The 18,574-nt window shown below is 36.3% G+C and overlaps 1 protein-coding gene across 6 annotated transcripts in view; it reads right to left on the bottom strand.

Moving 5' to 3' along the window:
• WASHC4 (WASH complex subunit 4) overlaps positions 1 to 18,574 on the bottom strand; it is a 42,826-nt gene that overhangs the window by 23,058 nt on the left and 1,194 nt on the right. For 4 of the 6 annotated variants that reach the window (XR_012043903.1, XM_072870897.1, XM_072870882.1 and 1 more), the window contains exons 2-15: positions 15,393 to 15,532; positions 14,254 to 14,307; positions 14,077 to 14,142; positions 13,853 to 13,898; positions 11,392 to 11,459; positions 8,231 to 8,313; positions 7,142 to 7,184; positions 6,527 to 6,630; positions 5,777 to 5,897; positions 4,141 to 4,264; positions 3,905 to 4,032; positions 3,678 to 3,713; positions 3,057 to 3,217; positions 1,051 to 1,177 (exon numbers count right to left, since the gene is read on the bottom strand). Coding sequence is in view for 5 of the 6 variants with exons in the window: in XM_072870897.1 (XP_072726998.1) it covers positions 1,051 to 1,177; positions 3,057 to 3,217; positions 3,678 to 3,713; positions 3,905 to 4,032; positions 4,141 to 4,264; positions 5,777 to 5,897; positions 6,527 to 6,630; positions 7,142 to 7,184; positions 8,231 to 8,313; positions 11,392 to 11,459; positions 13,853 to 13,898; positions 14,077 to 14,142; positions 14,254 to 14,307; positions 15,393 to 15,532 (1,301 nt within the window). In the remaining variant the exon portion in view is untranslated. Of the gene's footprint in view, positions 1 to 1,050; positions 1,178 to 3,056; positions 3,218 to 3,677; positions 3,714 to 3,904; positions 4,033 to 4,140; positions 4,265 to 5,776; positions 5,898 to 6,526; positions 6,631 to 7,141; positions 7,185 to 8,230; positions 8,314 to 11,391; positions 11,460 to 13,852; positions 13,899 to 14,076; positions 14,148 to 14,253; positions 14,308 to 15,392; positions 15,533 to 18,574 lie in introns of those variants that run through there. The other 2 variants (XM_072870904.1, XM_072870891.1) reach the window with 2 other exon arrangements.

An 18,574-nucleotide genomic window follows, 5' to 3' on the forward strand; every position in this document is an offset into this window, starting at 1 on the left:
AAGGTCTAATAATTTCAGACCTATTGTAAGCCCACCAAACAACTCCCATCCCCCCTAAAAACAGCCTATCACAAAACCAAACTAAAACTTCCAGGTTTTGTGGAATAAATACACTGACAGTATTTACACAGTTCTACACTGTCTAAATAGAACTGTCCATCCCACAATAAAAAAGCAATAATTTCTAAATCAATGTATGCTAAGCTTTTACATACAATGTTGATTACATACAGTGTTACAAGAATGTTATTCAACTTATTTAAAAGGAAAAGTAGTAACAATAAAAAAAAGAGACCAGGAAAAGACAGCAAGTGGTCTAGGAACCTCAGTTTGCTACAGAACAAAATTTACGTAAGTCCACCGCAAATAACTCAAATATAAAAACCACAGATCCTAGTACGTGTATGTCTTTAGATACGGAAGATTCAGGATCATGCTTTTATCACACACCTATTCTCATCAAATTTCTGTCAGGCAGATAGACACATATCAAAACTAGCAAAAAATAAATTCAGAAATAAGATGCATCTTACATTAAGACTACATGCTGTTAGTAGGCCAAAAGAAAACCAGCTGCCTCGGAACGTAGTAAGATTCTTGCAAAGTACCATCACTAGGCAAAGCACAATGAAACAACACAAAACCTTTACTGGAAGTATGTACCGTGCTAAATAAAACTAAATTAAGACACCGGTTCAGTCCAACTTATGTACCTCATGACTGACTCAAAAGGAAAAAAACCCAAAACCTTTACTACAGAGGAAATGAAGCTTTCTTGATTTCCTAAGTCAAGAGAAAATTTCAAAATTTTAGCCACTGAATATTTTAGTCAGATTCACTTCCCCCACATGCCTTATAGAAGCACCTTTTACAGATTTACTTGAAGGAGCATCTACTGGGAATTTGAAGTTTTAGAAGAACTCCCACATTGTAAAATAACACACTGATGATCACAGAACCTCTGTGATTTCTTTTTATGTTCAACAACTTGCACCAAAACATCAGTTTGCTGCACCATTTGCTGTATCACCACATTAAAAGACTGCACACCTGGATGAAGACATTGCAGCGGTTAGAAAGATCTTCTGCAAACTTATCCACGCGTTGCTCCTTTGACAAGATGGACTCCATTTTTGTCATCCACGAGCTCACAAAAACATAATATGACTGCATATCTCTGGAGAAGGAAACAAACAATGTTGCTTACTTCAAATAAGAAAAGTATGAGGATTTTCTTTTCTCTTTCCAAAGCTTAAATTCTTCCAAGGGAAACATGTTAAATCTTCAGTCCACAAAGTAATAACTCCCCATTCCCAAAAGTATCAGAACCTCATACTCATTTACATTTTAATTCTGTATTTGTAAGGATTAGTCTGCCAATTATATCTGTAAAAACATACTCCAAAGAGTCAAAATAATCCAGCTTTCAAGAGAACAAATGGCCCTTTTAGCAGTACATATACTACACTTCTTTAAATTAAAACAGTAAATAAAACTGCTAGAAAATGCTTTAAACACTAGACAAAAGAGTCCTACACTTATGTTAATTTTTTCCTCCAAGTTTGAGGGTGTTTTTATATATATATATATATATATAAAAATAAAAAAACTTGTTATTACATCAATGCCAAACAAGACTGCTCTTAAATAACATAATTCTCCAGAAGTTAATCTGCTTGGATTACACTAGTTTTAATTAAATGTTTAATTAGAGTTCACTTTTAAAACTTCTGTTTATTCTATGCTACAGAATTGTGACACTGCAATATTACTTATTATAGCAGTTATAGCAGGAATGTATTCAGGTCATTGATTATGACATAAAAATTACACTTTAAAGAGTACTCAATATTTAAGGCAACAGTCCAATTATCAAAGGCAATGTAAGAACTTATAAAAAGGCAAAAGAAAGTTATTGGCAGAATTCAAATCAGGAGATGTAAAATCTGCATCATATTACAATATCCTCCAAATGTCCGTGAATACCCAGATCTTTCTTCAACCTTTTCTTAACCGTAAGAGCTGCAAAACATGACCTGTACCACTGCCCAAGACCAAAAGCAACGCAGCAGTGCGATTATGTTCCATCCAGGAATTAAAGACCAGGAAACAATTCAGTCAAAGCTCTTGACACTTCCTGTGGATGTAGGACATAAACCAGGAAGAGGTGGATTGATACAGGAACAGGGCAGTAGTGAAAATAATCTGCCAGAGGATCACGTAGACATGGAGTTGCTTTTCCCCCTTCCCTCCTCCCCTCCAACCCAGTTCTGCCAGCTTGCATACAGGGTTGGAAGACAACCTGCAAAATGTAAGTTTTTACTTCTATTCCACAGACTCCATTTTCCACCTTCTTGTTTTAGTCTGCAACATCAACAGAAATCTTAGCCGTTATCTCCCTATGCAGTGCAGCACACTTGTTCGTAAGACTGACAACTAAAAAAAATTCCAACTCATCTTTAAACATATTTTAGAAAGCACTATAGAGAAGGAAGTGACCCGCAAACTACGTGCAGAGGACAAAAGAAAAGAAGCTTTTTCAAATACAGATAATTTCAAAGCCCATTAAACAAGCAATTAAAACAGTCATGAAGAAAGAAATGCTGGCAAAGAAAGTATCATCAGTGAGCAGAGAAGAAACCCTCTATAAGCTTACTAGCAACTTACATCCATGAACACACAGAAAGCAGAGCGCCCTAATAGAAAACAGAGCAGCTCAGGTTACTAGACACTAGTCTTAAAAAAAAAAAAAAAAAGAAGTTGAAAGTATGGAAGTAGAAATAATTGAAACAATCAAATATTTAGAACTGCCAGGAACTTTGTTATTTTGGTGACATAATACACATTTTTCTGAAAGCATGACATGGAAAAAGCTTCGTTTTGACCAACACTTTTTCAGCAACACTAATACACACATGTTGCTGCAGTGAAATGGAAAAGTTGTTTAACACCACTGCGCAACACTCCACAACATGCTAGTACACTGAATGAAGAAACCCACGTGTTCATAAACTGTTTGCCAAACATCACCATGAAGCAGTATTTAGGAAGCATACTTGGTAAGTGACTGTGCCTTCTGCTGCAGAAAATTCTCCCTTTGCATTTTAACTGTGTGAATACTTTTCTTGTCGAGAAGTTTGGCAGCAGCTGGTATCTTCTGAATCAGAAAGTTGTCAGCAAACCACATAATGTTAGCAGTTAATGTGATGGCTGGTACCTGGAGGGGGGAAAGAAAAAAAAGGAGGGGAAAAAAACTACAAGTAGCAATAAACATAAGTAACTACAACAAATACTATGCCACCATGCATGTTTCTTATGCCTCTTTTGAGCCATAACACACAATTCAGTTTATTTCTGCATAACTAGTTTCTACAAAATATTACGTTCCCATTAAAAAAGGTTTGTCCCCCTAGAAGTTCACTAAGGACACCACGGGCACAGTTATTACCACTCAGTGATTCTAAACAAAATGAAAGAATGTAATAATTTCTTAATACTACCTGATATGAAAAAGCCCCAATCACCTTTGGACTTGGAGGTCTTTCAAGATACATGTTTATAGCCAAGGTCAAAACCCAAATTCACTCCCATAATACTCAACTCAAACAATTTTTTGCCCTCAGTGTGACATTAAGCTTGAGAAGAAACATTTTAATGGTAATTTCAAGTTATTTTACCTTGCTGCTAAGTGAGTGGACAGGTTTTTGGAGCATCTTTAAAAGAAAAGGGGGGGGGGATTACAAGAAGTAGAAAAATCTTAATTCTGCTTTCTGACTTGTTTTGGTAAATTGTGTGTTTTCATCTCCCAAGTCTTTGCTATGCTATACAACTAAGAAAATTATCTACTTCATTACTGAAGATTTTTTTCCCCTCTTAATTATTGACAAAAGAATAAAGCATTCACCTTTTTACAGACATCCAACAATGACTTGTAAAATTTCTTGTCTATGGTCCGAAAAATCTGAAAATGCAGTACAAAGAGGCCACAGATACCCACATATTTATCTCTCTGGTCAATTTCTGAAGGTTCACCTGCAGAAATACACCCAAAAAATCCTTTTTTGAAGTCTACTCCCAGACAAACGATACAAACAATTTAGGAAGAGTGAAGCTGGCAGGAGAATCATCAGTTTGCATTACCAAGTTTGGCTTCAACATTTGCAAAACTTGTGCGAAGAGTATAAGCAAATTCTTCAGCAAACGTGCTGTTCTTCGACACTGAAACTCCACCATTTACAGAATCAAACTGTTGTTCTATACAGGCCTGAGCAAAAAGGAAAAAAAGGCATAATGATAATGCCATGAATTTTGAACCTTAAAAGAATACTGATTTTGCAAGAGAAGAACACTGCAAAAGCATATTGATTTATCTCTTGTAGCACTAACCTGAAGTTAGTCTAGACTTCACAATATACAGATTTTTAAAGTATACTTAAATTATTTAGTATAACGGAAAACATTAAAAACATCTCTTATACATAACATTCAAAAAACCATTTTATTTACTTAACATTTCTGTTAAGGGGCATTTTTAAAGAAACCACATGATGTGCTAGTGATAAGAAACTAGATGCATATTTGCATTATTACATTATAATATGTTACTACCTGTTCATTAACTAAACAAAATTATCATGCAAATTGCTTGTAGGATGTGGTTCATGCACCTGTAGCATAAAACCCCCACACCACTGGTGGCTGTTTAAGATTACCAAAAATCACACAACAGTGTAAAAAAAAAAAAACACACACATTTCAGATTTTCTAAAGATATTAGAAGAGTCTTTAATGGAATTGTATTTAAGAATATTTTTCATATACTTTTGTTAGGAAGGGGCATTGGCAGGACAGGAGGCGAAGTGTCCTGAAAATACACGACAAATCCTACCGATGCCTCAAACATATAACAAAGTCTTTGTACTAATGCAACATTAGAGAAATACAGATGAAAAACAGATAGCTGGTAGCAATGTCCTTTGAAAGACTAAGCCAATTTGTGTTTAATTATTTACTTACAATTTCCCTTTTGGAGCCTTTTACAGAACAAAACCTTCTTCCCCATGCCATTTAAGATGTAACAGTAAGAACTGAGCAACAGTCCTGTTCAATTGACTGCTGTGACCAGGTTCCGCAACACTATCCTCTGCCCACTATGCCACAACATCCAATTTCAGTGTCTCAGATACACAATTCTCTAAAAAAAGATGACTTCTTGTATGAACACATTTAAATTAACTGTATTGAAAAAGTAATAATCCTTCTTGTCCACCTGTACACTTGTATGTTTCAGGGGTATACACCACTGAAGTGGTACCCCATGACAGCTACCTGTCTCATATGCTAGGAATGAGACAAAATATGTAACAAGACGTCACACAACATATTTTCAAGATGACTGAGGAGATTTTAACCTGCAGCTAAAATGAAGTGGACCTATGCTATGTAAACCTGACCACTATTAAAATTTCTGGTGAAAAACAAACTGCCTGATAATATACAGTCTTAATCCCAAGCTGTCTGCATTTCTTTAATTCTGCAAAACAGTAGGCATTAATTGCTACCATTCAAACCCTGGCACAATTCTAGCACATGAGAAGAGCAAGGAAGGATCTTACAATAGAGCCTTTTTTTTTTTCCCCATGCAAGAGCCAAATTCACACATCACTGTATCCAGAACAAAACAAAATAAAAAACAAACAAACAAAACATTCTAAAAAGAGTGTCACTTTAATGTAATAGTTTCCCCTATCGTACTGGGGAACATTAATTTCATTACCTGAAATATCATTCCATCAAGTAACTGGCATTCCAGTTTTAACAGCAGCTTTTCAAATGGCTTCAGTTTATCTTCTTGAATTCCAAACTTAGAAGGGTTGTGATGGACAGATTTTAGCAGCCTGTAAGGAGTAGGTGTAGAACATGTACGTACAACACAATTAAAACACGCTAATGGTTTTATCATATCCTGTACTATTTTGATAATAGATTTTAATTGCCCACATCTGTGCCCAGCAGCAACTCCAAAATTAAAAAAAACAAAACCCACTAGATCTGTATAAGCCATTTGCATTTGAATAACTCCCATTTATTCAGGTTTTCAATGAAACAGAGTAGTTATTGCACTAATTTAACTACCTTTATAATTGTTGACTCTTTAGCTTTTACTTAACATAATGTTCTTGCTTAAACCTGTATGCCCATCTCCATGATCAATATGGATAGTCGCAGATCAGTTCTGTGCAAAATGAGATTTCTTATTGAATATATTTTAAACCCCACCAACCATAACTGTTTGTCAAGATGCTTACCGCGTATTGTAAATGTAACATTCAGCACTTTAAAAACTTACTGGTGCTGTTAGAAGTACAAAGTGGGAGCTTAGCCCTGCTTTTCATTGAGGGTTCTGGAAAACTCTCGGGGCTACCAAAATCCACGTTGCCACACTGACTTTCTTGGAACAAAGACACACACACATGCTTTTATGTTTTATGCTGTGGGAGTGTGTTTCACACCTTCAGAGACACACCTCTTATACATGGTCCAGTGATCTTTCAGAGTGGCATGATTGTCAATTATTTCATCGAGAGTGATTAAGACTGTGAGCAACTCTCCCAGATGCTCATACATTGCCTGTTTAAAACAAAAAGAAAAGGACTGCAGTTATTGAAAAGTTTATTACAGTCATGTGTGGCAAGTAAAATTTCAGTTCCTTTCAATGTATTATCAGCCAACAAGACATCAGCTAGAGAGTTAAACTGGAGACTTCTTGGTTTGGTAACTCAAAGATTTAGTATTTCTTGTAGTGACACAAGGAACTTCATGTACAGGCACAACTTTAAGTTCACTGATCTAATTTGACATTGAAGGTAGGATTTTCAAAATTGTCTACACGCAGAAGCACATATTGCACACAATGAGGGAGCGTGCAAACGTTTTTCAGCTAAGAAAGCTAGACTATGACAGACACGGAGATATCAGCCCTTTCCACATAAAGGCCAGAAAAGGCTGATTAACAAAATAAAACCTTTAAAGGAGATTGAAAGTTGTATTTGAAATTCACTTTCTTGCTGCTTTTCTCAGGATGAATCATCAAGACATACATATACTAACATAAGAAAAAGGGGCTCCAAGTCATTCCCACCTGAAAATGAACTCCAGACGTCTCTATAATTTTAGGTGCATTCCTGTAAACAAAATAAATATTTTAATGCCTTTTTAATCCTTAGAACACAGCATATTTATCAACTCTGTATCACGGTGTGTTCTTTGTTTCTTGGGGTACATTTTTCTTCATTAACATAGTAACTTCAGAAAACAAAAGAAATCTCAAAATCTGATTAGAAGTATACACTATGGGAAATCTGTGTGCTATGATCAAATTTAATATTGCATTTTTAGATGTACAGCATGTGACTGGTTCAAACCACCGATTGCATTCAGTGCACGTGTATATCGGCATTCCCAATTCAGTTATGCTAAGAGCAAGTAGCCTTGATACATACAGCCTCGTGGCCCAAAAATATAAAATCACTTCACACATTTAATCAAGCCACGTCCAAGCTACACATCCAGCCTTGTTCATTCAGCACCATGCAGAAAGTCTACCTTGTGCTGCAGTGTAAGACAACAAATAAAACTGAGAAGAATGATGCTATCCTGGGGGGGGGATCAAGAGCCTGCAGTTATATTCAGAGCTAAACCCAACAATTCTATTCAGTGCTTAACTCTCATCAGTTTTCAGAGGAGCTAAACCCAAGAGTCCTTACTAAGCTCAACTTCAGGTGTTAAAACCATGGTTGTTTTGTGAGGACTATATACCAAGATTCATATTGTTAAAACGTTAGGCTGTGAAAATGATCTGATTTTTAAGCTTCTGAAGATAGAGGTATCCACTGTGTCAAACAGAAGGAATCTCTTCCCAAACACCGCAAGGATGAGAGAGTAGCAAGACAATCTCTTAATCATAAAGACTAAGTGCCTCTGAAGCATCAATTCTATCAAAAAATGGCAAAAAAAGTATTGCATCTCATTATATACAAAAGCATCGCCTTTTCTGAAAATAAAACAAATCCACTTTCATAATGGCTTATGAAGCCCAAACTTGCTCAGCAAAGCACTCTCTGTATCCCTAGACAACAATGTTCCAAAAATGACCATGCCTTAGGCAGAACATTCATATTTTATACATTTAACTACATAAAAACAATATAGCATTTTAGGGAATAATTACTTGTTGCTGGTATAGAGAACAGCCAACTGATGCACTACATTCACCACCACTTCATAACATCGGGTAACAAAGCAAGACAGCTCCTGAAATACAAGAAAATAAAATGCATATATGTATAGACCCTCCTCATACACAAATTGACATTACTTCCAAAACACTGAACATAAACCACTGAACTTGCAGCCCAAGCTCCAACTACATTCGTAATCCAAGTCAGTGGACAGACCTAAAGCAGGATGGAAAACATCATCCTAGTAACTAACAGCTCCAAAAAAGGATCTGCGACTAAGCTAAGTTACTGAACATAAGTTCCCAGTACAAATTGGACTATTAAGGGACCAATATGTACTTTGGACACAAAGAAAAGCATAAGGAAAACAGAAATTATTTCATGCTTGCGTATGGCTTTGACAATCTAGATACTAAAATTCCAGAATTGATACCCAGGGCCACATTTTAAAAAATTATATCGATTCTTTAAAGAAGGTACAGAAAAGAGTCACCATAACAGGTTGAATGTACTTTAAATATCTTGCTGTAAAAGTTTTCAAGAGTTCAATTTATCAAAGACAGTAAGAAGGGACTTGACAACAGTGCCCAAGTACCTTCAGAGACAATATCCCTGATAGCAAAGGCTGTGCATTTTCCCACTAGATTCAAGAGTCACACTCTGGGAGCTGGTGATAGCTGAATTCAAATTAGAATTTAACACATAAGCCTGTACCTACTGTAAGAGCGATTAGCCACAGAAAACTGATTTCAAAAAACCAAACCAATGTCTTAGGTATGTTTCACTACAACAGAACTTGAGCTCAGTTACATAGTACAAAATGGGTAAGAACAGGTCAACTCTGACCATGTAAAGCACTATCTTAATTTATATAATAGATTTCAAGAAGGCATTCCTTGAGCAATAGGGTAAATGAATCTGACTTTCCCTTAACTGCAATAATATTTGCTCATTAATGCACCCTATAACCCCATCAGGGAAAAGTCAGCATGGGATGAGTCTAGCCAGTCAGTACACAGATGGCTTCATAGCAGACAGCCCACACTGGCTAATCAACCAGCCTGCCATTCCTGCCAGAAGACTGGCTAACAGCTGAATTCTGTCTTCCTCTCCATCAAAAATAGATCTTATTTGGGCTTCTGCCTTCTATTAGTCACCAGTTTTCACAAAACATAAGTGTCATTACTTCTTATACTTGTATTGCTCTATCGAATGTAGCTAAAACAAGCCAACAGATTCCAGAGGAATGGATTAATAGACAACTGAGATCATGTTTCCCGTGGAAGGGGCACCAGCTGCCATTTTAAAACTTCCAGGAAATAGTCCAATTTATGCTATTTATCCAACTATTTATCCAAATACTCAAATGCAAATTAGCAGCTATATAATACAGACAATTTTATCATTTTATCAGAGTTCTTCAAATACACTGTCTTCTGCAGGATCAAGAGTACTAACTAGTGTTTCACAGCACTATTTTGATAGTTTTTAAAAAATGTTTTGACATAGCAAATTTGAGGCTATTACATCTAGTTAATCAAGAAATCCTGAACTCAGAAGAGCCAATAAACCAACATGGGGACATTAGCTCTACGAAAGCAAGATTTCACTTCTTTTGTCATCTTCATTCATATTTTCACACCACGCTTGGAGATATGCTTATAACATTGACCAGAAAAGCATTTCCCAGTCTATGGATATAGACTACTACTAAGTGGATTTAGGGGAACATAACAGTTGAAGAAGAACTCAATAAGGAAAAAGTTTTCCTTATAGCTTTACCCAAAGCAACAGACACCTGTTCACCAAGGTGAACAGGTTCAGCAACCTTCCCTTTGGGGCAACATCCTGCATCTCCCTTCTTTCCCAAGTTGCTCAACAATCAGCAAGCCATCGTAGCATACATACAAAGCAGGCTCACAAGCAATACTGCTATATTTTTGTGTAGTGTTTACCCTATATATATATACATGTCAGCATATTGCCCATAAATAAACATAAGCTTGTTCTACAGAGTGGGTTTGCAATGCACATGGATATCCATCCATCCAGTCACCCTGCTCTCAACTTCCACCTGGACAGAGCATCCTGGCGGGAGTGGGGGGGGAAGTATGGAAAAACACAAGTATACAGTAGCCCCATTTCAGAACCACTAAAAGGTCTCTCGAACATCTGCTCGGAAAGAAACAGAGGATGAAGGAAGAAACTGACAAAGTTGATAGAACAAAAAACTTGAAAAAACGGGGAAAAACCTCCCAAGATATCCTAACGACTAACTGTACTTGGGCATGGTAAAAGAGGTTGAGAACCAACTTCCTATAGCATTCAACCTGTTATGAGTCAGTAAATGACTACTGCCGTGCTAGTATACAGCAAGAACAGGAACTTCAACCTTTGTTAAACTAGAATTTGTTCAAACATTCTGGAAGCTTCCTGTATACTCTCTCCTTCAACATAGATATTTCATTACAAGCAATCTTGCATAAAAATAGAAACATTTTGGAGAACAGGACAGTCACTTTTGCTATACTGAGGACAAAAACACTCCATAGACTGAAACCCAAGAGCACAGGAAATCCTCAGAAGAAACAAAGATCCTGTTTTCATGCAAAGGACTCTGATAACAACCAAACTATATAAGAAATGAGTGTTCTTCCCTGAAAGTTTCAGTGAGGCACAAGCAATTCTTTTTGCAGGTACATGTTTTAATTTTGCTTCCTTCTATCAGCTAAAAAAAGATGTATAAACAATCCATTTCCAATGTTCAATGAAAACTAAAACTTGCTAATCAAAACCATAAAAATAGGTATCTTTAACTTTACCATCAAATGAAACCACCTCAATTTATCTTCTCTTACTGAAATTTTCTTAAGTAAATTCTAATTTCTTTGAACAATGATTACACAAACTGTAATTTCTTCTCTCATTAGACTTCCAGAGTTTTAGACAAGTATAAAAAAAAAAACCAACACAATGTGTGATACGTCAGCTGGTTGTGACAGGTCTGCAGGCAAAACATAGTAACATATCAAATGACTGCAACGCCTTTCAGCAAGATGCAAGCAGGATACTGCAGACTATTAAATGCACTTTGCAAGTAAAATTAAGATTGTAACTGCTGTCAAAAAAAAAAAATCAAAACACACTCTACCTGCAAGAAAGAAACAAATCTTCCCATCTGTATTTGGCAATCTCCCTCCACCATGCTGGAATCTGTGGCTTGAAAGAAAAACATTTGTTACTACTTTCAAAAGCCTGTGTTAGACCTGTCAAATTAACATTGAAGCTTGCTCTCCAAGCCATTTGATTGTCATACAAGTGGAGCACACTTTTATAAGCATACTGATGGAGCCTTAAAAACTTTTCATTTTGCTTTCCTAAGCTGGACTTATTTTTGAAGTTTCTTTCTCATTAAAAATTACATTGTTTAAGTTAGACACAAAGCAAGAAAAGTCTCCATCACCCGAAAGAAAATAAAGAATACAAAGTGTAATTCTTTAAAGGCGTATATATTATGTAACTTAATACAAAAGTTTCCATTTTTAAAAAGTTGGTATGAAAGCACTAGGTATTTATATTGCAAGGAACATCCTTGGTAGCTATTTACTGAAATAATCATCATTAATCAGAAGAAAAAGCTGTGTAGCATACAATTTCCTCAAGAAATTGATTTGCTTTTTCCTACATTTCATCCTGCACAAAGGAACCGGCTCATCACCATAGCTTCAAAGCATTACCTGTATGACAAAGTACACTAACAGGATACTATGAAATACAACAATTACATCACCAACACCAAATTGTTTCAGTCAGCCGGAGCAGTTGTAATACTAACTGACAAAATACAGTCTTTCTAATGTGACGACAGATTAATGCTCTAGACAAGATTTTTCTTTGACCACTCTAGCAAAAATGGCTTACAATTGGAAGTCTACCTGCATAAGAAATGCAGGTCTTATTGCTTCATAAAATATGTTATTTTAGAGCAGTCACCAGAGACTAAAATAGTCTCCATACTTCTGTAAGATGGAGCTCTGGGACAAGATTCTAAGTATTGCATGCTTCCCCTTTACATATTTTATGTAACCTTTACTCTCTTTAGCGTATGTCCCCAAAAAAACAATCCAACTAACTATTTAAGGTTCCTAGACTAGCCCTAGCCACTCCAAAGACAAGACAAAATAAGTGTTTCTTTATGCAGAAGGAAAAGGCCAGCACAGTATTTGTTTAAATTTCAACCATCCTTGAGCCAGTAACTTTGACAGCTGTTCTAAGTAAGCAAGCTTGCTGTTATCAAAGTAGATGCTACAAGGAGGGATATGGAAGTGGAGAATATAATTTCTGCATCCCCACCTAACCCACAGAAGGCTGACCTCTCAGTTCCTGCCATTCTCAAGCATTCCCTGCAGAACACCCATCAGGAATAAACTGCTGCTGTAATACGTTAATCTGCAACAGTCTGACTTCTTTCATCTAGAGACATGGAGAAGTTTTGAGGGATCGCCTACTATCATTTTGGCAGCATATCACTTTCTTTTAAGATATTTAAAACCATGTCTGATAAGAAGTGAGAATCTGTGAAGGAAAAAAACCAACCAACCAAACAAAAAAAGAACACATTTTCATGTTCCTTAACTGAACCACAACAGTCATCTTATATAGCACTGAAAAGAATGATAAACAGTCCCTGTCTCAAAGATTTCACATTCCACAATACTTCTGTCACAGTTAAGGCTCTTGAAAAGCTTTAAAAAAAAGCCCTTTTTACTACTTTTCCCTTTCTCTCAAATTTCTGAAAGAGAAAACAAAGTTAGGTGGTATGTCTCTAAATCAACTCAATATATTCAGTCCTCAGGACTAAGATCTGTGCTTATTCCCAGACTAGATCCTTTAAGGTAGAAGGTTAAGACCAACCCTTTGAAGGAGTTACCAGTTTAGCTCCAATATAAAAAGCAGCTTCCACCTAAAGCAGGGTCTCATGATTTGTCAATTGAATTGACTTACAATCACTTATGCCCCTGTATTATGTCATGGCCTAAACAGTAGTACAGGTACTATTACCTGCATTTGAAAAGCAGATGACATTAATATACTGCAACTTCTCTTGGAACAACTACGATTGCATCAGTAAAATAGGCAGGACTTGTCCAAGTTATTTATTAATGGTTTCACTGTTTTACTACAACCAATGTAATATCTAGTCCCAATAGGAAATAAGTTGGTTTAGGATGCGTTTATGTGTGAAAATAGGTTTTCAATGCCATACTTTGAAAAACAGCTGCTACAGTATATAAACTCAGGTTTCTATATGTTATACATTAAATACAACCTCAACAGCCCATAATCCCGACTTCTCATGTAAATAAGGCTGCAACAAAACTTCCTGTTAATCTAATAGATAAATCTTATTGTTATCTTAAGCTAACTCAGGACAGTTACAAGACACTAACATATATCCCTATAACGTCCAAGTCCATTATTTGGTGTTCATCAGTCAAAGATACAGAGGAAGCATGTATCCGTATTATAAAATTACAGTTACTGTAGCATTTAACATAACCTGAAACAATAACTTAGAACTACAAACTTTTACAGTAAAGGGAGCTACTTACCTCCTTCTCCATAAAACAAGAGGCCGTTATAAAATTTAGTTTCTGCCTAACAACAAAAGCAGAAATTTGTTTTTTAATAAATAGGATATATGTAATCATGCTGTAAGAATTATTTAGACATTATATGTTGTTTCTTTACTGCTAAAGAATAAATGTATATATCAGCTTGCCAATCTGCAAACATTTTCATAAACAGTAATAAAAAACCAAACAGCTGAATTTACCTCATATTTTAACTTCTTGATTTCACAGCAAAGGGCAGCATACACAGTTATTACTTTGTTTAGAACCTAGACTCAAAGGGGAAAAAAACATACAGATTACAAATAGATTCACGTTTAGAGAGCTTGGTCTTAGCTAGAATAACTCTTTTTTTTTTCTTTTAAGCATAAAGCACTTACCTTGTTTTCTGTCTTTATGAGCTCCAGTAGGGAGGACTGTTCATATGGCAAAAGCTAAAATAAAACAAACAAACAAACAAAAACAAACAACCACAAAACAAAAACAGCAAACAACTTTAGAAAATATTGGTCAAAAATACATTTATCCAACTAGGTAAGTAATTTTTTCCCCACTTTAATCTCAAATAAGAAAGCAATAATTGCGCATTACTGGCAACCTACGCTGCAGGAAACATCTGCTCTTCACATTTATATGGAAATACCTTTCCTTTCACTCTAGGCAGAAAGGCAAATAACTAGCTATACTATACAGCATTTACAACAATTTACTTACAAAACTTGGAAAGTAAAAGCATGGTCATTACGGTGTATGTAGAAAAAACAGCTCAGGAAACCTAAAACATGAATTAAGAATTCCAAATGCAGGAAATAGGATGCATAGTGTATATCTATTATGCAGGCACTGACATTTTGTACTGAGTCAGCCATGATATTGACCAGCTCATATACATCCAGCACTGTGCTGGCCCTACACATAATTTATTCAAATTATTCAGACAGATGATTACTTAAGAGTGCATCTTCAGCACAGACAAGTTCCATATGGCAACAAAAGTGTTTTTAAATCATGTCTGCAAATTCAGTGGAGAGAAAAAAAATAACACTCCACAGAGGACAGAGAACTCATGACCAAGGAAACAGCCACCTCTGGAGGACAGAAAATACTGTACCAAGGCCATTAAGGCAAAACACAACTATAAATACACACACAGTTTGCTCTGCAGTTATACAAGTATTGGTGAGCTCTTCTGGAACCCCAAGCCCCAGATAAAAATACCAACACCCACAGGGAAGAAGTTTGCTGGAATTAGGCTTCCCAACACATGAAGAACTATAAATTCACTTAACTTCTACTAGTATCTAGAAGACTGGAAAAGAATAATATGAGAACATATTCTCTTAGGATATGCACCAATTTATTAATTACTTGAAAATTAGAATAGTATTGGATAGGTTTCTCAAACACAGAAGTCAAAATTTTAAGAGCACAAATGCATCAAGCTTTTACTTCTCAGGTTTTGAAGGGAAGGAGGAACTAGAAAAATAACAGTTGCAATGTATATTAAATATATGAAGACCTTTAATGCAATGGGATCAAGACTGAAGTCCCAAACATCTCCAACAGAATCATCCAAAGCATCTTCAATTCTCTTCAGCTGAGACGTATATTCCTCAAGAAATTTTCCGTAATTCTTCAACTGCACTTCAGCGTGAATTTCTGAGAATTGATAACATTTGTATAGTTTTACATACTGTTCAGTAAACTGCAATATCAAAAATTTTTAAAAAATACTTAATCTGTTGCTATTTAGCTTGTAGTACTGTATTCCTCATTTTGCTGCAGCATTTTTCCTTAATACAACTGCATCTTTAATACAAAGTTCTTATTTGTTTAAAAACAATCATACAACTCAGTGTCAGTTTAAAAGAAATCCAAATACTACTTAAAACATATCAAACACCTTTTTTGCAGAAAATTATTTTTTAAATTTACATATATTTTCAAACTAAGATCTGAACAAACCTAACAATCACATCAAGATGCTGAGCAAAGAAATGACTGCAGAAATCATAACATGGCAGGTGATTCTACCCATCGGCTGAACCAGTACATATGCAATTTTATTAGAACTTTGAGGCAATGGGTCTAATCATTTCAGCCTGAGTAGCAGTTGTATTTTATTAGAACTTTGAGGCAATGGGTCTAATCATTTCAGCCTGAGTAGCAGTTGTATTGGTAGCAATCCCCCTTCCGCTCTCTCCCTGCTACCTCTCAGTGAGTCATTTGGGCATTACATGGGAAGGTTTTGGCTTTCAATCATTTCCCCTACTTGCAAATTCACCATCTTCAAGCTGAACTTTTCTTCTGCTTAGCACCTGGACATTGAAATGCACAGCTGTCCTGTTACTGCTAGGGCCAAGTAGGTTATTACGTTCAAAGGGTAACATTCAGCTGGTCAAACACCAAGAATAGTGGCATTAATTAGCAAAGTAAGTCTAAAGACAATTGGTCCACAAAAGTTTAATTCACTCTATCCTGATCTTCTTTATTCACAAATTAAGACACTCCCCCCCCCCCCCCCCCATTACATACAATTACTGACTTAGTTGCATAACCCGAACTATGGAGTGAATGACTACAGCTCAAGGCTTCTATGCTCAGTAAGGAAGTACAATCCTTTTTCATGTGAAGACTAAAGTGTCTTCCCCATAATTAGATAACAAATCTAATAGCTTGTGATCTTCTGCTATTTGTTGACAATAGGATTATCTTAAAAAGTTAGAGAATGTAAATCCGCTGAACAACTGAACTTTTCCTAAACAAGAATTCAACTCTCACATAGCTTTACATGTGCCCTTTTCACATTTCAGCAAGTAGGCTGCTCTAGAAAGTTAAAAAACTTATATTCGTTTATTCTGCATGTTTAACCTCTTACTCATCCATGTTGCCAATAACTGACCCAAATGGTAGTTGATGGCTACTTCAGTGGGAGAGCACTGCTGAATCAATTATCACTTAGACATTTTTTGGAGAAAGAAAATATTTGACTGAGACACTGCACCAGGCGTAAGGAGAGGAATTAATAAGGACAAGTTAATAAGGAAAAGATGAGGACTATGCACAGGAAGGTTGAGACCGAGAAGGAGAAATTACTGCAGTGAAGTCCTGAACTAATTCTAAGCTACTACTTTGAAGCCAGCAGCAATGCCAACCGTAAGGGCACATGGACTGCAAAGCCTATCTAAGAAGCATGGTAAACTCTCCCACACTAAGTTCTGCATTACTGCCATTGGGTTCTACCTGTACCTGCAGCCTAGACAGTGCACAGGCACTGTCAAAATAATGAGACTGAATTTCATGTAAATGGGTAAGAAGCAAGTGAACAAAACACTCTCCATCAGCAGTATGCACTCCAGACACTGATGTGTAGCCCTTGAGTTGTATCATCATATTATTCTATTCCCTCAAATTCATCTCATCTTTCACGTTCCTTCCAGTGCATCTTCTGGAAGCTCTGCTGCAGAAAACCAGTAAACCACTGATGGATGCAGAGCCCTGCAGAACGGAGTTTAACTAGCCACCACGTCAGTTTCGGTACTTTACTGCTAGAGAAGCTGGAGTATGGAGACTTATTATTATAGAGGTATGCTGTGGTATTCCCCCAATCCCATCTCCTCCCTTTGCACAAAAGACAAACTAAGAGCAGAGAAACTGACAGAGATATTGGGGCTTTATAGGAAAAACAGAAAAAGCTTCCAAGTCATACAAGAGTAGGAAATTGGCACTGCTGTTCAAATCAATTCCCTCTGAAACAGGCAGCATTTCTCAAACAAAATCTCGCAGCAGCGCTCTGCTAGCGACCCACAAACTGTCACCTTTCCAGCAGCCAAATGCTGGATTTGAACAATGCTATAGCTCAACATAACTGATATTAAATATTTCCACATACTTAACTATTGATGGCTATCAACTTGCCACCTTGTACTGAACATATATAACAAGAGACAGATGTGAATAATTTCTCACTATTTTAGAGAGACAAGAGAGTGAAAGCTATTAGCCAGCCAGAGATAGGCAGGGTTGAACTGATTAAAAAAATGGCTTGGAGATGGGGGAAGTTTTTTAAGATGCAGAAAAATTTTCCTAAATAAACTGACTCACATGGAGAAAGAAAAAGAAATGACAGAAAGCAGATATTTTCTCTTTTTTTCAGAGCAGCAGACATACTTCATAAGGTATAATCTGTTTACAATAGTTTGATTTAGTTTCTCCTCAGGTGGTAAAATGAAAGCATTACAACTGGAACAATGCAAGATCTACTCAGCAGTACAGATCCCCCAACTTAATCTTATCTTCTTCCATAACATCAGCAAAATCAATATTCAATAGACTTATTGCCACAGCAGGATTTGCAAGTACTATGTCCATAAATATCTAGGACAGAGATACAACAAACCAGACTTACTTAGTATCTCATGTCCTCAGTTGATGACATTATAATTGCTAAAGGTTAGTGATATAGGTATAAAGTGAAGTAGACAACAACAACAAAAACTGTTTTTCAAGTCACAGGATTTTTCTTTGGCTTTTCTCTAGGAGAACATTGTGTGCTGTTCTCAATAGAAGATCAGCCAGTTTGTTCACCATCAAGATGGTGGCAATGGAGCGTATTATGTCATGTAAAGTTCTCCCAGCTGCACTTCATGTCACAGTCAAACTAGTGGAGATCTGGCATTTTGTGTAAAAGCTACATTTTCC

This window comes from Ciconia boyciana, chromosome 1, assembly GCF_034638445.1.
Source record: "Ciconia boyciana chromosome 1, ASM3463844v1, whole genome shotgun sequence".
NCBI lineage: Eukaryota > Metazoa > Chordata > Aves > Ciconiiformes > Ciconiidae > Ciconia > Ciconia boyciana.